The sequence below is a fragment of the Lipophrys pholis genome (genome assembly GCF_963383615.2).
Source record: "Lipophrys pholis genome assembly, chromosome: 2".
Lineage (NCBI taxonomy): Eukaryota > Metazoa > Chordata > Actinopteri > Blenniiformes > Blenniidae > Lipophrys > Lipophrys pholis.
The window spans coordinates 14,138,801-14,154,092 of NC_137636.1; the positions used below are offsets into that span (position 1 = coordinate 14,138,801).

The 15,292-nt window shown below is 41.5% G+C and overlaps 2 protein-coding genes across 4 annotated transcripts in view; one reads left to right on the top strand and one right to left on the bottom strand.

Moving 5' to 3' along the window:
* The window catches only part of mical2a (microtubule associated monooxygenase, calponin and LIM domain containing 2a), a 32,953-nt gene extending 25,391 nt beyond the window's left edge, over nucleotides 1-7,562 (bottom strand). For all 3 annotated transcript variants that reach the window (XM_080493585.1, XM_080493584.1, XM_080493586.1), the window contains exon 1: nucleotides 7,373-7,562. The gene's annotated coding sequence lies outside the window, so the exon portion shown is untranslated. The remainder of the gene's footprint in view (nucleotides 1-7,372) is intronic.
* A 2,043-nt stretch (nucleotides 7,563-9,605) lies between these two features.
* Nucleotides 9,606-15,281, top strand: dkk3a (dickkopf WNT signaling pathway inhibitor 3a). The gene is made up of 7 exons (XM_080493383.1): nucleotides 9,606-9,887; nucleotides 10,093-10,188; nucleotides 10,282-10,341; nucleotides 11,650-11,742; nucleotides 12,810-12,954; nucleotides 13,046-13,202; nucleotides 13,333-15,281. Exons 1-7 carry the CDS (start codon nucleotides 9,681-9,683, stop codon nucleotides 13,418-13,420), a joined length of 846 nt encoding a protein of 281 aa, XP_080349509.1. The 5' UTR covers nucleotides 9,606-9,680; the 3' UTR covers nucleotides 13,421-15,281.
* The last annotated feature ends 11 nt before the right edge of the window (nucleotides 15,282-15,292 follow it).

Sequence of the window (15,292 nt, forward strand, 5' to 3'; positions counted from 1 at the left end):
ATATGATGCCAGTTCCATAAAGGTTGGAATGCTGTGTGAAAAGCATTTGTAAACTGGCAATTCCCCATAAACCTATACATTACTCACATGAAACAGACATGAAACTAACAATAGGTCCAAATAATTCTGACATCATTTTGAAGTGTTGGTGCACACACATGGTTTCCAGTCCAGCATCATGCCTGTTGTTAATGCTCAGCCTAAAGATCACAAGCTGCTGATATGGACTGTTGGCCTTTGCTCTTTCTGAAAAGAGGCTTGAATGTTTTGATGATGTGCATGTTGAGATAATACACTGTAGATAATTGGACCTTTTTCCTGGAAATGTTCACCAATAGCTTTCTCCTTCAGACAGCCGGGATCAGTCCCAGTGCCCTGTGACCCTGACCAGGGAAGAAAAATAGAATAGTAGATGTATGGCTGCTCACCAAAGTTGAGACAAACTTCTATTTCAGATTTGTAAACTTCCCCAGATTGAGTGCAGCTGAGGTGAAGTTTGAAGTTTTGCATGTTCTCCTGGTTTGGGAGTCCACTCTGGGCATGCATTTGGGGATATCTGGCCACTTCAAATACAATGAACATGCTCGTCTGTCTCCGTTTCTGTGATAAACTGGCACTCTGCCTTCACTCAGACTTAAATGGGATCAACTGCAACCCTCTCATGACCCTGAATTGAATATGGATGAATGGATGGATGGATGGATTTAATTCGCAAAGAACAAGGCCCTTTAATTCAATACAACTTACTGGTTGAAAAACGCTCCAAAAGTTCATTTCTATTTGTGACATATTTGTCAAATCTGGGTAAAGGGGTCTGTTTTCTATTACTACAATCTAATGGAGCACTGTTTCTGTCAGGCACCTTTCATTCCTGGTGTGCAGTGCTGACCATCCAAGAGTGGACGGGCAAAGTATGTGGTATTTTGCATTCCAGCTAAAAACCACCAGACAATGGCCTCAGCAATGAAGTAAAGCCAACTGTGGCTAGTGCAGACTGATTAGGTATGCATACTTTACAGCGCACCTTGTTCGGAGGTATGTGTGCTCACCATACATGCAGAGGGGCCAGTGTGTGAGGGAAACTGCTACTAAAAACACCCACTGCAGTCAAAATAAAACTGAACTGACAGAATAAAATACCCCATAGTTCTGTGAGTGTCTTCCAACCAACCATCAAGCTTTTTAGAATTCATTCCAGAGAATCTGAGCCACGAGTCAACATCAAAGCAAAATGTTGTTTTTTTTTATTTTAATTTTTTCTGCATTAAGTACATGTGCATGTGCACTTGGGTGGAGACCACCGCTTCCATGAGTTCTGGGAGAAGTTTGCCGTTGACATTCCGTCCCATGGAGTGGGATGGGCATGGATAGAGAGGAGAGGTCAGACGTGCTTTGGATTGCTCCAGTCACACCCAGGGCCCCAGGAGGTTTCATGACTCTACTCTGCCCACAACTACCTTTTAGCTTGGGACAATATTACATCAGACTCAGAATAATTCACTCACTAGATTACATTAGCAGCCAGTCATTTTGATTTGATTTTTACAAACAATGTCTCTGCGCAGACTAAAATTAGCATACTCATTTGCACAAGATCCTGTTTGGGCTCGAGTTTGCATCCTGTTTTGATGCTGTTGTTTTACATTCCAGAGACAGAAAGAGGAACCTCAGCCAATACAAATACACATACAGGTGATTCAATTATTATTATTTTTTTATCCCTAAAAGTTTCTGCCCTGCTAGAAGATCCTCTGGACCTCTGAGGGCCTTTCACACCAAACATTCAGCCTCACTCAGTGAGCTGACATTCCTTTGCCACGTGGCTAGAAAAGCTCTGTCCTGCTCTATCAGCATTACTTCAAAACCATCACTGCCAGCTCTCGCACTGCCTCCTGCGCCGAACGGCTCGTCAAAGGTCACGACCACCTCCACAGACATTTAGCAATTCACTGATTGTCAGCGGGTGACGAGTGTTGACAAGCAAGATATATAATGCAGGTGCTTTAATCTTACATGCATGGCAGGAGGCTGTGATTGGAAAATTGCTGGGAAGCCTGCCTATTATCTTACATAAAGCCTTTGTGTCATTTTTTTCTTTTTTTTACTGAAAGCAAATCTAAAATAAGTTTGCTTTAACTGGTGCGGTCTGTGTCTTAGGACATAAAAAAAGCTTGGTTTTATCAAAAAGAGTTTATACGTGTAGAATTTTCCTCCGACTTTTGGCGATAATTCAATAACGTCTCAAACTTTTGGTGGAAAGTGCAAACACAGACATGTTTACTGCGCCTATATTTTCACATCTTAGACCACATAAAGTGGTAAAACAGACACAATTATTGGGAACATCTGCTCCAGCAGTCTGTGAGGACTAATGAAAAGGTACCACTCACCGTCTCCATTGCCAAGTTGGTGATCAAGCGCTCAAACTACATTGTCTTTGTCAGAGTCTCATGACTTCACCGTCTCGGTCAGACAAAATGGAAAAGTCACTTGTGGGCAGACGGAACGAACCCACAGAGCGGCAGTAAAAGTACAGCTAATGACAGATGAAGCGGAAAGAATACCCGTTTGCACACACGCACGCATCATACATCACAGAAGAACGTTATAGTGCTTAATAGGATCAGAGAGTTTAATGGTGGACACGTTCAAGTTTCCGGCCTGTTATGATGATTATCAGACTAAGTTGAGTGAAAACGGCTGCGGCTGATGGAGAAAATCATGAGCAGTGATTAACTTAGAGAAAGGATAAATTATCTGTGAGGAAATGCCTCTGCTTTGGTAGTTTTATTCAACCAGTTAAGCTGTTAAAAATGTGGGATCTTTTGTCGGTTCATCCAACTGCACTTTGACACTTTATGTGAAGAAAATCGTGTCAGTAGTTTGTACAGAGCAGATCAGGAGGGTGGATATGCTGAGTGCTGGGATATAAATATAAGCACTCGTGTATGTTTGGGAGACATAGCAGGCTATCAGTTTTCAGCGAGATAAACGAGGAATGTCAGGAATGTGAAAAATGTACCTGTAACACCTAAGTGCTAAATCTACACCATTTTATTCACCTATAAGCGCAATACATTACTGTAAGAGCCAACAGATATTTACTATGGAACCTAAACTTCACATGGCTGAGGTATCCATGGAGTTTGATAGCACTTCTAAAGCAATACGCCTATGTGTACACAACATGAACTATGCTGTTGGTTCATTGATGGCACCTACGGCCTACTGTAGCTACCCTCACTGGGAAAGCTAAAGTCACAAGAATAAACTATCAGGGTTTTTCCAAAAGAGTCATTGTTGGCTTTATTCTTTTCCATTGAAATGTTAACAATACCAAATGTTACACTGATATTGTCAACCCTAAAGAATACACTTGATAAAAATTGAAAGGATAAGATCACCCAAAAGTAATCGTTTGTGGGTGAGAAACAACCGAAAACATAATAGTTAAGTCTGGCCCAGATTGATCTGTAAAGACAGTGAAGTAAATGACACTCCTGGCACAGTGTCATTTATAGCTCTCAGCTGTCAGAATACAATAGGAAGTTGACAACACAAGAAAAACACCAGGAGTGCTGGGAAATACACATACTGCCGTGAAATCAGCCAGCAACAGTAATTACAGACAGGATCGAAGAAACCCAGGAAGGAACCCTCTGCAGGCCTGATAAGCAGGCAGCGTGCCTCAGAAAACAGTGCGCTCATGTGGACTTCAGCCGGTGGGCTCTGCCCTTCCCCAGGCCCCACGGCTCCACGGTCCTATCACAACTGTCTGAAATCTGGCTGCTACGTGTTCAGGCAGCCGTGCCAAAACAAAAGACAGTCTGTCATGAGGAGGTGGAAACCCTAACAGAACAGTGGAAATGTCAGGCAGCTTCAGAGGAGAAAACTTTTTGAATTGAAGAAGAGCAGCTGAAGACTCACCTGAGGAAGGAAGTGTGTTACACCGTGGATACACTGAGTTACACCGAACAAACCCAAGCAAATACATTTGCAGATTCTTTCGTCGTAAAACAACGGGCTCAGAAAATGACAAATTTATGAACTCACCCAGTATAAAACAAAAAAAAATAAAAGTAGTGAAAACAAACCACAAGGCAAATGCTGCCTGAGTGGCATCGAGGGTCAAAGATCAGTGGATGTCATTCATTCATCCAGTGAAACAGCAGTAATACTACCTGGCAGAAATAGCCCAATCTGGAAGCCAACAATTGGTGAAGCCAAGCTAAGAATAGAAATGTATCATGTTGCTGAAGAAAACAGCACATGACCTGAGGAAATATCAACAGGGCTGGAACATGTCAACAGGAGGCCCTGTAAACAAGTCGACATCAACAAAAAAAACACAGAGATGTACAAAGTCCGCCTCGGTAACACTCGTGTTTGCGGAATCTGGCAACAACACAGACTTACAGCTTCAGGTAATGCTACAAAGTGCACCAGCTCCCCGAGACGCCTCATATTCAGACTCTTCCTGTGGAGTTTGTCTGGTTTCCTGTCCAGATCAAAGCTCGGAGGAGCACTGCCTCAGTAAAATTCCACCTCTTGTGAATTTAAAGTATGACCAAGAAACCCTTTACGACAACTGTCATAGCCAGAGGGAACCTGATAGAGACATCCTGGGGTGAGTTTACTGCAGAGAGGTGTCCTTTGAACTTCCTTCGGGCGGGCTCTCCCTTCAATGTGTCACTGATTTAGATGTGATATGTGGCGATGTTGCTTTGATCTGAGCCCGTGCCGTCATCTAGCAACAGTTGGAAAAAACTGTCAGAAATGTATTTTTCCTGTATCTGATTCATAAGTCTTTGTTCTAATGGGGCTTGAAGTAGCTTATTGCGATGCTCACCAACTAAATATAAACCTCCTCATCTATAGTACTGACCACTCGCTGATGGCTGCATTGTGCCAACCACTTTACTTCTAAACAACTTTCCGGTTGATAATAAAGTAGCACGCCACAGGGAACAACAAACCCCACCTACTGCTGAGAGTTCCTCGTCTGCTCAAGCCTCCACACATGTGTCAAGTTTTTCAGCTGTGGAACAAGGAAGGAAGCATGTTGCATAGAGGAAGGAGAAAGTTTACACCGCCTCTCTCTGCCCATAATGATTTCTACTTGGACAGTTAAACAGGCTGCATGAATCACATTGTTTTCATTCACAACTCGACGTTCCCACATTTGCCAGTGCATTCTTTTAACTAATTCCTCCACTCAACCCAGAGTGTTAAACCTACTGTAGTTATAAATTCATTTTGCATCGATCCTCAAACTATTGACACACAAATTGTATGCCGGAGGCTGTAAACGATGACTAACTAACGGATAATATTTTCCTCTTTGAAAATTTGCAGACAAAAGCTGTTATTATTATTATAGCAATGAGGTGAGTCAATAGGTACTTCACTTTGTGTCAATCTAAGCTGACACAGATACCTGCTGCCAGTAGCAGCTCAAATTTACATTCTACTTTGCTTTAATGAAACCATTAAAAGCAAGATCTGTAAACAGTTGCACTTTTTTTCATGAGGATTCTCATGATGTGAGCCTTAATTTGGCTGCGTGATTGGAGGGCTCTGTGCTGCTTACTGTATTTCCCTGCACCGTTGTTACGCTAAACTCCAGTAAAGCTGGTAATTACTAACTAAAAATGAAAGGCTGACACAGGATTTTGCAACCATAAGCTGCTGAAGCAGCGCTGCCATCCATCCTGCTTTGTTAGGCTTTTCCCAAGTTGTTTTTTTGGTCAGTCATTTTGGAAACAACTGTTTCAAAAAAATTTGGGTGTCTGTTTGTATGTATATGTCAGTTGTATTAGCTGGTGTTGTGACATGGTTTCTGTAATGACAAGGGAATCCGACACAGGTTATATTCGTTTACTTTGCCTTGTTATCTCTCGATGTTTGTATATTTTTTTTAAAACTCTCCAGAGACATCCGAGTTGAAAAGTTAAGGGCATGAAGCGGTGTTGAACCTGTAATCACTGAGAGAGCAAAACGATTTAAACGAGCAAAAAGCTCAAACGTATGTTTACGGAAGTATCGTCGAGAGACCACTTACATTGTTGAGCGGAACATAGCCGCTTATGGTATTTTCCCCCCATACTTTATATCACAGCACACAAAATGACTCAAAGGGGAAATTCCAGCAGGAACAGAATTATGTGGTTGCAGCTGAATGTGGACCTAAAGACAGTCTGTCTCGTTCAGTACAAGTTATATACGGTCCATCAATCAGAAGTGTGAGCCTTAGTATTTGACGGAAAAGAGGGGGTAGCTTTATCTCCCGCAGTCATGAAAATACACAGGAAATGATTACGCGTACAGCAGCGGGAAGGAGAACTCCCACTGTTTGTATGACTCCTCTGACCCAACACAAAATATGTGATGGAACACATCATGCTGCAAGACACATGAATCACACCAGACAGGCTGCTGTAGAATATGTCGAAACACAAAAGCAGGACTTCTCTGTTGTTCCTCTCCTCCTACTGCCTGTTTGATCAGTAGCTGCACATTAACCTAAAGCCACACTGGAAAACTTTAATAAGCAGTAGTTTTCTCTCACTCACTGAGCTACTGTCTGTCAACACCACACCTCTCTGTGCTTCTTAAATCACTGGAACCCAAAAGGCTTGCAGGTTTATTTACAGTCTACATGCTGCAGAGAGAGTGGAGTCAGTTAGAAAGAGGCTGAAAAGAATTAGAATAGACCATTAACTACACTAATGGGGGGATTTGGAGCAACAACAACAACAACAAAAAGTCATTTGAGGGATAACTGGCTTTACATGTGTTTACTCATCTTTGAACTTCTATGCATAGAAAAGCTGCCATTCAGGTTCTGATGACTTGGGGGCAAGTTTAGGAGGGGAAAACACCGGCAGCGCAGAAGAGATTAGTGCATCAGCACGACAAAAACGCAGGAGATAACCTTTGTGTTATCTGCTGGAGAGCCGAGCCCAGATGTCTGACTCCTCTCGTGATAACACCTGTACGTTGGCACGTGTCACCGGAGACGATCACACCTCCCCCAGCAGGACTCATGACCACTGTCAGCTCACAATCACACTTTGAACACTGACTTCTGAACTTTGGTGTGTGTGTGTGTGTGTGTGTGTGTGTGTGTGTGTGTGTGTGTGTGTGTGTGTGTGTGTGTGTGTGTGTGTGTGTGTGTGTGTGTGTGTGTGTGTGTGTGATCTTGTTAACGCGGTTACTCAACCCACACGCTGGGATCAGACTCAAACCTCTGTCAGGTGTGCCAGATCTGGGATTAAGCGAACACTGAAACGAACCATTAACACGCACAAAAAGAAACAAACAATAAACAAACAAACCCCAAAAAACAAAAAAAAACCTAGATTGATTTTACCTCATTCCTCAGTTTGAGTCCTTCCCTTTCCTTCCAGAGTGTCTGGGGTGAGACGAGGAGCTGGACTCCGGTGTGGAGCGCGTCCTCCTCGGTGTGACAGTGTGGCGCTGCTCGGTGCGGAGGAGTCCAGTGTCGGAGGAGGGCGGTGCTCTGGAGAGGGACGCAACCCAGACCAGCTCCCTCAGTCTCTGCTGCTGCCTCATCCACCACCTCTCAACCCTCCACACTCCTCATCACACGCGCTTAAACTGGACACAAACAAAATACAAAACTTCTAGTCTTTTGGTTTATTGTATTAATGATGTGCGGATCGATACTGTAATATCGATACTAAACAACTACATACCAGTTGTGTTTTTTGGATCGATTTTCAAGTCAGAATATAGTTTATTTTGCTGTTTTTAAAAAAAACTAAACGTTGTTTTTTTTCATCAAAGTTCAAAGTTATTTAGGTCGCACTTCCTGCTGGTCGACATAACAACTTCCTCTTCTATATGTGACTAGTGATGCTGATACACACATACCACATGGTCCTCAGGGGGGTGGTAGACCACTAAGTATGCTGCCTATTATAGTAATAATAACAATAATAATGATAATCATCATCACAATGTGGTATATATTTTATTATAACGGGGCTAAGATACTTAACATCTGTAATTTTACTTCTAAGTGAATTGTGGAGGTCTTGATTTTTTTTCATCCTATCATTTTAATGTTTTGTTGAGAAAGTTATTATCAGTATTTGTATTAGTACTGTATTTGGTTTCCCTGGTATATTTAAAGAAGATGACAAACTGAGTTTTTATTAGTTTTTTTCAGTATTCTCATTTTAAACTCAGAATTCTGACTTTATTTTCCCTCCGAATTCTGAGTTTAAAGTGACATTACTGTTCTGTTTAAAGTCAGAATTCTGAGGGGGGGAAAAAGTCAGAATTTTGAATAAAACTGAGGCTTTAACTAGATCTTTGCAGTTTGAAAATTGTCACATTACACTGGCATAAACCTGGGACACAAAACCACCACAAATTAATGATAATCTACAATGCAAATATCAGTATATTAATATGAGAATTGATCGAATCGATGCAATCCATGAAATAATCAATATTTTGGCATCAATTTGCACATTGTTTAATCCATATGTCTCGCCTACGTTTTGGTGCTCGGAGGTAAGAATACAATAGAAAAATGTTTACATCCAATTAAATATCTGTTTGCAAAACCTGAACAAATTTCAAATGACAACAAATGTCAACATTATGATTTTATTTCAATGTCTATAGTGTAAGCGCACACACAGCTACTTTAGTAGAGTACGTATCATAAACAAGGTGCAATACAAAACATTCCATAATTGAACTCTTTTGCAATCTCATGTGACCAAACCCCTACACACATGAATCAATTATCAATGGACATGCAGCACTTAAATGAACAGTTTTTGCATAAATTAGTTGATCTGCTGTTGTAATTAATTTTCAATTTCTTCATTATCAAAATACAACGTGTCCAATGAGTGATGGTGAGATGAATGTCCATTAAGCTTAAAGATGAATGTCCATTAAGCTTTTCATCGAATCGGTTCACTCAAGGTCAAAGCTCTTTGAGATTTCAACTGCTGTCAGCCATCTGATATCAAGGCTATGGGAAGTAGGAAGTAGGGGCTGTGGCTCCCCCTGTTGGATTGTAGGGGATCTGCACATTTACAGTTATATCAACATGATATAACCTCCATTAAAACATTCATAGAAGAGCACAGGTGGAGGAGTGCAAGTATCGCAGCGATTGTGACATTGGCCAGTGGTTTGAGAGCTTCTTGTACCTTCAAGTTATGACTGAAAGAATGAGATCATACATACAAGTAGCACACTAACAAGCAGTGTGTGTATTTATCTGTTTTTCATGCCTAATTGTGAAGCAATTAATGACTTTTATCTGAGGAAGTGCAATATAAAGAAAAATACTAACACACCTACTTTATTTATTTATTTATTTATTTAAAATCTGGTTGTATCTCGTCTCTTTTCTAGAAAGACTAATAAAATACTTATTTTTCAATTTCATACCTTCACATTTAAGGAGATGTCGACTCCACTACATTTCTGAACGACTGTTGATCTGCTGAGAGTTTGGGGGTCTACATGATGTGATGACTCAGCAGTGACGGAAATATCAGCTGTGGTGACGCTGTTGGTGTGTGCGTGTGTGTGTGAGCATCATCACCACACCCTCAGAGTGCAGCAGCAGCAGCAGCAGCAGCAGTAACAGCAGCATCAGTGGCAGAGGGTCCTGCAGCAGGTGCAGCATGATGCAGACCGGCCTGCTCCTTTTAGCTCTCGCAGCAGTCTGCCATGCCATCCTCCCAGAGATAGTGGACTCAGGCATCAGCCACATCCTGGAGGATAACTTCGCCTGGGTGCAGCCGGTGCAGCCGGAGCAGGACAGCGTGCTGGTGGAGGTGGAGCAGCTGCCGGAGGATACACAGCTAAAGCCCGAGGATGCATCTCATCAAGTAGGCTGCCAGCTCCACCTCTCAGTCAGCATGTTTTCATGACTAAGCATTATTCCACTGCCTGGGGTAAAAGTTATTATGGGATTTCTGACTAAACGCCACACAGGAACTTACCGTGACGCAGATGCAGCAGTGGGAGGAGACAGGATACAAGAATGATTTCTTTATGCATCTGTTTACCTGAGGCAATATTTGATTTTTCTAGACAAACAACCAGACAGACAACAACGTTTCTACAAGTCATCCCAATGTAACTGCATCCAAGACTGATGAATCTGTTCGCTCCTCTTCAGCAGACCAGGTGGGTTTGTGAGAAGTAAATAAAGGAGAGACCATGTTTATTTCCTCTGTATTTCTATAAATGAAACTCAAACTATGTCACTTCATCTCTCAGGAGACGAACAACATTACCACGGCCGTCCAGCCCGATGACCTGGAAAACCATATTGATCATGTACGTTTCTTTTTGCTCACTCAACAAATTATCAAGGAACTTATTGTTTTCAAATGACCTTCAAATGCAGGATGACTTGACATTATGTCAAGTATCTTTTCGAAAAGTCTGACTACATCTGTGCCCTTTTTACAGAATAAAAGTTTCTAACTAGATTGTTTTGTAACAACACAACATGCATATTCTCATTATCATAAAATATTCTGACTTAATTCATAGGATGGCTGTTTACTTTTCTTACAGCAGTAATTACAGCCCTTAATTTTTACATTAGGGGCCAAATGCCGTCCAGTTTGATCACCTATCGGGCCAAAGTACAAAAGTGACAACATGAAAACCTTTAAATTATGGCAACAAAAACATTTTCTCTTTGTTTTTCTGAAAAGTAAAGCAAGTACATTTGAGAAATGTTCACATTTAATGCACAAGTTATCAAATCTACAAAGAACAACCTGAAATGTTCCGCTGAAAGAAAAGCGCTCTGCTGTAGTGTTTTTCGTCACACCAATGTGGGGAACATTTGAATCCTTCTCTGGCAGCAGGATTTGTGTATGTTTCTATTAACTCATTCAAAAAATACGGCTTTGATGCTAGTGGTTCTTATTTATTATGCATCTTTTTGCAATAAGACTGACTTAGCGTTCACTGCTGCATCACTTATCTTTCCTCCACAATCTGCTGTTCAAGGTTTGTGTCTCATTGAGGCATTATGTCCTCAAACAGCAGTTTCACTTAAAAGAAAATATATGCTGTTAATTCCTTGTCTGTTACATTTTGCAAGGCTGCCTCCATGAGTGATGTTAAATTCCATTGGAGCGGAGGGTTCCAGAGCAGCGAAAACAGCATTTGAAATGTGTATCTCAGTGTCCATGTGTCAGAACTTACAACAAAAAAGTCCATTTCTAGTTTAATTAGACAGTACTGGAGATCTTTACACCTTGTTCCCTTTACATTTGATGCTCTATTTGAAGAGAAAACAGTTTTTCATAATGACTTCCTATGAGACACATCATTTATTTACATACTTCACACTAAAATCCTTGACTTAAGTGTCTCTTGCAAGTGATTGAAACAAAACCAGGATAAGTGGCGGATCCTCTATGAAAATTCATTGAACTTATTTTCCTACTTGATTACCTGCACAGGTCATAATTTAAATGGTTCATTTGTTTAATGTTTGATTTGCTCTTTACAGAAAAAAACTTTCCACTGAAAAGTTTCCACACACGGTCTATATCATCTGATGATTATGAGACCAAACTATGGGATCAGATCGGTTTGAGACATAAACCTCTTTCCTGTTTTTAGGGATGCAACACCCATGATGACTGTGGGCAAGGAAAGTACTGCCTCGTGGAAACACGCAATTCCAAGTGTCTGCCATGCAAGGCCACCGATGTGGTAAGAAAATAAGTTACAGTTCAAGAGTCCATTATCGAAGTTTTCATATATGTTGTTTTCTGACACACCTAAGTGTTGTGTTGCTCTGCCTCACCATTACACTTTGAATCACATTTGCTTCCTGCAGACTTGAAAATCTATTGATAGATTCATGGGAACTTCCAGTTTTGCCCCCATGGGTCAGTGTGCTGCACACACACACACACACACACACACACACACACACACACACACACACACACACACACACACACACACACACACACACACACACACACACACACACACACACACACACACACACACACACACACACACACACACACACACACACACACACACACACACACACACACACACACACACACACACACACACACTCTTCCAGGCTACTGGGGTTTCACATCAGCTGCATTGCAGTGTGTCCACAAGTGTAATTGGAGTGTGTTGTTTGTGTCCCTTCAGCGTCACATGAAAGAACATCATGTGTCAAGGTCAAATTAAAGCTCCGTCCGTCCAGCCTCTCAAGTAACATCCAGAACAAAGTTCATTTTCATAATGTGATGCTTCCTATGTTGTTGCTTTTGGACTCTGTTATCATCCGAGTCCTGGCTGTGCAGCGTCTTTATTGGATGAGTGGGTCTGGGTGGAGGAGGCCAAAAAGCCACGCAAATGGATTGAGATACTGGCGGTCTGCCAAACAATAGCACAGTGAAGCAGAGTAATAAATACACAGAGGAGGTGATCTGCGTCTTGTCAAAAATCCCTCCACTGGAAAACTCTCCCTGGAAAAAAACCAGAACACTGTTTGTCATATCCCCAGATTGACAATGTATATAGAAGATGTGATATTATGTGGTCCTCTAACGGCTATCAGGGAGCAGCTGACCTGCTCATCTCATTTATATTTAATCAAGAACTCAGCAGGCGTCACACTTCGAGAATGATTGTCAATAATTCACGTCAGCTTTTTTTTTTTTTTAATGAACTAAAGGTATACGTTGATAATTCTACTCCTTTTAGCACACTTGAGGCTCATGGTTTTTTTTTTTTTTTTGTTCTTCCAGTCTTGTACGAAGGATGAGGAGTGCTGTGCTGAACAGCTGTGTGTCTGGGGTCAGTGCACCCAGAATGCAACCAAAGGAGAGCCCGGCAGCACCTGTCAGATCCAGACCGACTGCGGCCCGGAGCTTTGCTGTGCTTTCCATAAAGGTACAACACTGAGGCACAATGTGTCTGCATCAGCCCTCGTCCACGGCATTCTCTCAGGACATCTGTCCATGTGCTTCCTTCGCATGAGCAGCCCTGCACTTTGCCGTCTGCTCGGCCAAACCCATTGAACGGGAGCGCTGCTTTGGTGCCTCCAACCACCTGATGGCGCTGTTGTCCTGGGACACTGGCGATGAGGGCCCCAAGAAACATTGTCCCTGTGCAGGGGATCTTCACTGTCAGCACTTGGGGTAAGTATTCAATTGGCCCTAAAAACCTCAACACTTTGATTAAGAGAAGGATTTATTGTTATTATAGCTTGATGTGGAGGCAACGATCCGACTGTCATCACCAATACTTGTCTGTGTTCCTTCTGAACAGGCGAGGGTCCATGTGTCTCAAAGGAGAGGACTCAAGTGAAGAGGACCTGACAGACTCCCTCTACTCAGAGATAGACTACATCATCTAGTCACGGCGGGACTTATCTCACTGGGCTGCGACAAACGGAAATCTCCATTTTAATGAATGAGTACCAGCCTTGCATGTTGAAAAATTCATTCAACCTCCACTTTAAAAAAATAAGAAGAAAAGTGCTTGAGGTCAGTTGTTGATCCGGTAGGTTCTGAATTGGATAAAACATTACAGAATTGTCTGGATGTCAGTTTAGTCTCTGCAGATCATAAAGTACGATAAATGAGAAAGCAACTTTAGTCTGAGCCTCTGCTCTTCCACTTTGCTGAACATCTGTTGACAAACTGACGGCTGGACTGATCAATGGGACCCCGCTCAGTTGTGTCGACTCGCCCACCATGTCTGTGGGTCTGCTGCAAGACGATCGCAAACACCAACAATGTTATACCGTCTCAAACGACCGTCTTCCTTACTGATCCCAATTTTTCTGGCAGTTTCTGCAGCATTTAAAAAAAATATATATGCAGAAATACCAATTTCGTAGGGAGAGGTAATTGAAGAGGTTTGTGTCAGTTGCCACAGCCCAGAGAGATAAGAATTCAAGTTCACATCAGCTTTCAAACAGCTACGCAAACATCTCCACCAAAGCCTGACCTTTTCTACAAGCAGTCGTCACACGCCTTGTTTGCCAGCTTAAATCCAAAGCTTTTGAGCATGGGTGATGAACGGAAGTATTTATTTGCTTTGAATGAGACCTTTTAAGCTTTTAGAAAATGTAGATATAACTCTCACTCACAAATCCAAGACAAATCTATATTTGCACGTACGTTTTGGGACTTTTTGCCGCATTTCTATACTCGTTTGTAACTCTAATCCGTGTGTAATTCTAAGATAGCCTTAACGACTCAAGACATTAAAGAACTATGAGCTTCTCACCTCACTGTTTAAATTTGTAATCACATTCCCTGTATCACTTTACTGTCGGATTATATTACTTTTAAACGGCAGGGCTGCAGCTCCATTTCAAAGTAGTCCTCTCTGCAGACTTTAGTTTTGTGAATTAAGATGAAAAAAATATATATTATGCCAACCAACCTTCTTGTATATTTTGTCCTGTGAAATATTATAGGTAATATCTTTTCAGGAAAAAGCAATATTTTGTGTAATACACACTAAATTGCACCACCTCAGTATGTCAGCAGAGCAGCAGTGTTTTCTCTTGATATCTGAACATTTGCTTCACTACATCTGGAAAAAAAACCCAGCTTTTGCAAAGGAAATGATAAAGTAATGCTTTGTACTTGACTTCACTACGAAAATGTTTGGCTGAAGCGTTTATGCAATGATTTTCGTCAACAACTGTTCTGCTTTGATGTTTTAAGTTTGTCCAGACCATAAATTAAAATTTTCCACTGCAAGAGGAGCAGCGCTTTAGATTCATTATACATCGTATAATGATAAAGGCTTTTATTTAACGTTTTATTTGGCATATCAAAACACGGTTTGCTTGTGGCTGCATATGCCCATTGCATGATGTTTTCCTTCAGTATTTGTATTTATTATATTCCACACTGATTTAAATGTCTCTTTGGTTGGACTTTTGGATTCGGTTCTTCGAGCCGAATGCAGGGAGGCCCGTAAACCTTTGCAAACAGCCAAACAATGTCCTGAGAAACCATGGTTTGTGGTGCATGTCATCAGATTGGCTGTATGCTGAAAAGTGTTTCTGATTCTTATCATTTAACCATGAAGAGGCTCCTGATGTTCTGACCAAGAGAGCAGACAGCATGAATCGGCTCACTAAATGACCATGTAATAAATAAAATGCAATAAAATAAGTGGATTTGTCAGCCACAGCATTGACTTAAAGGTGCATCAAACTTTGACAATAAAAAAATAAAGATTTGACAGTCGTGTTCAAAGATATTTG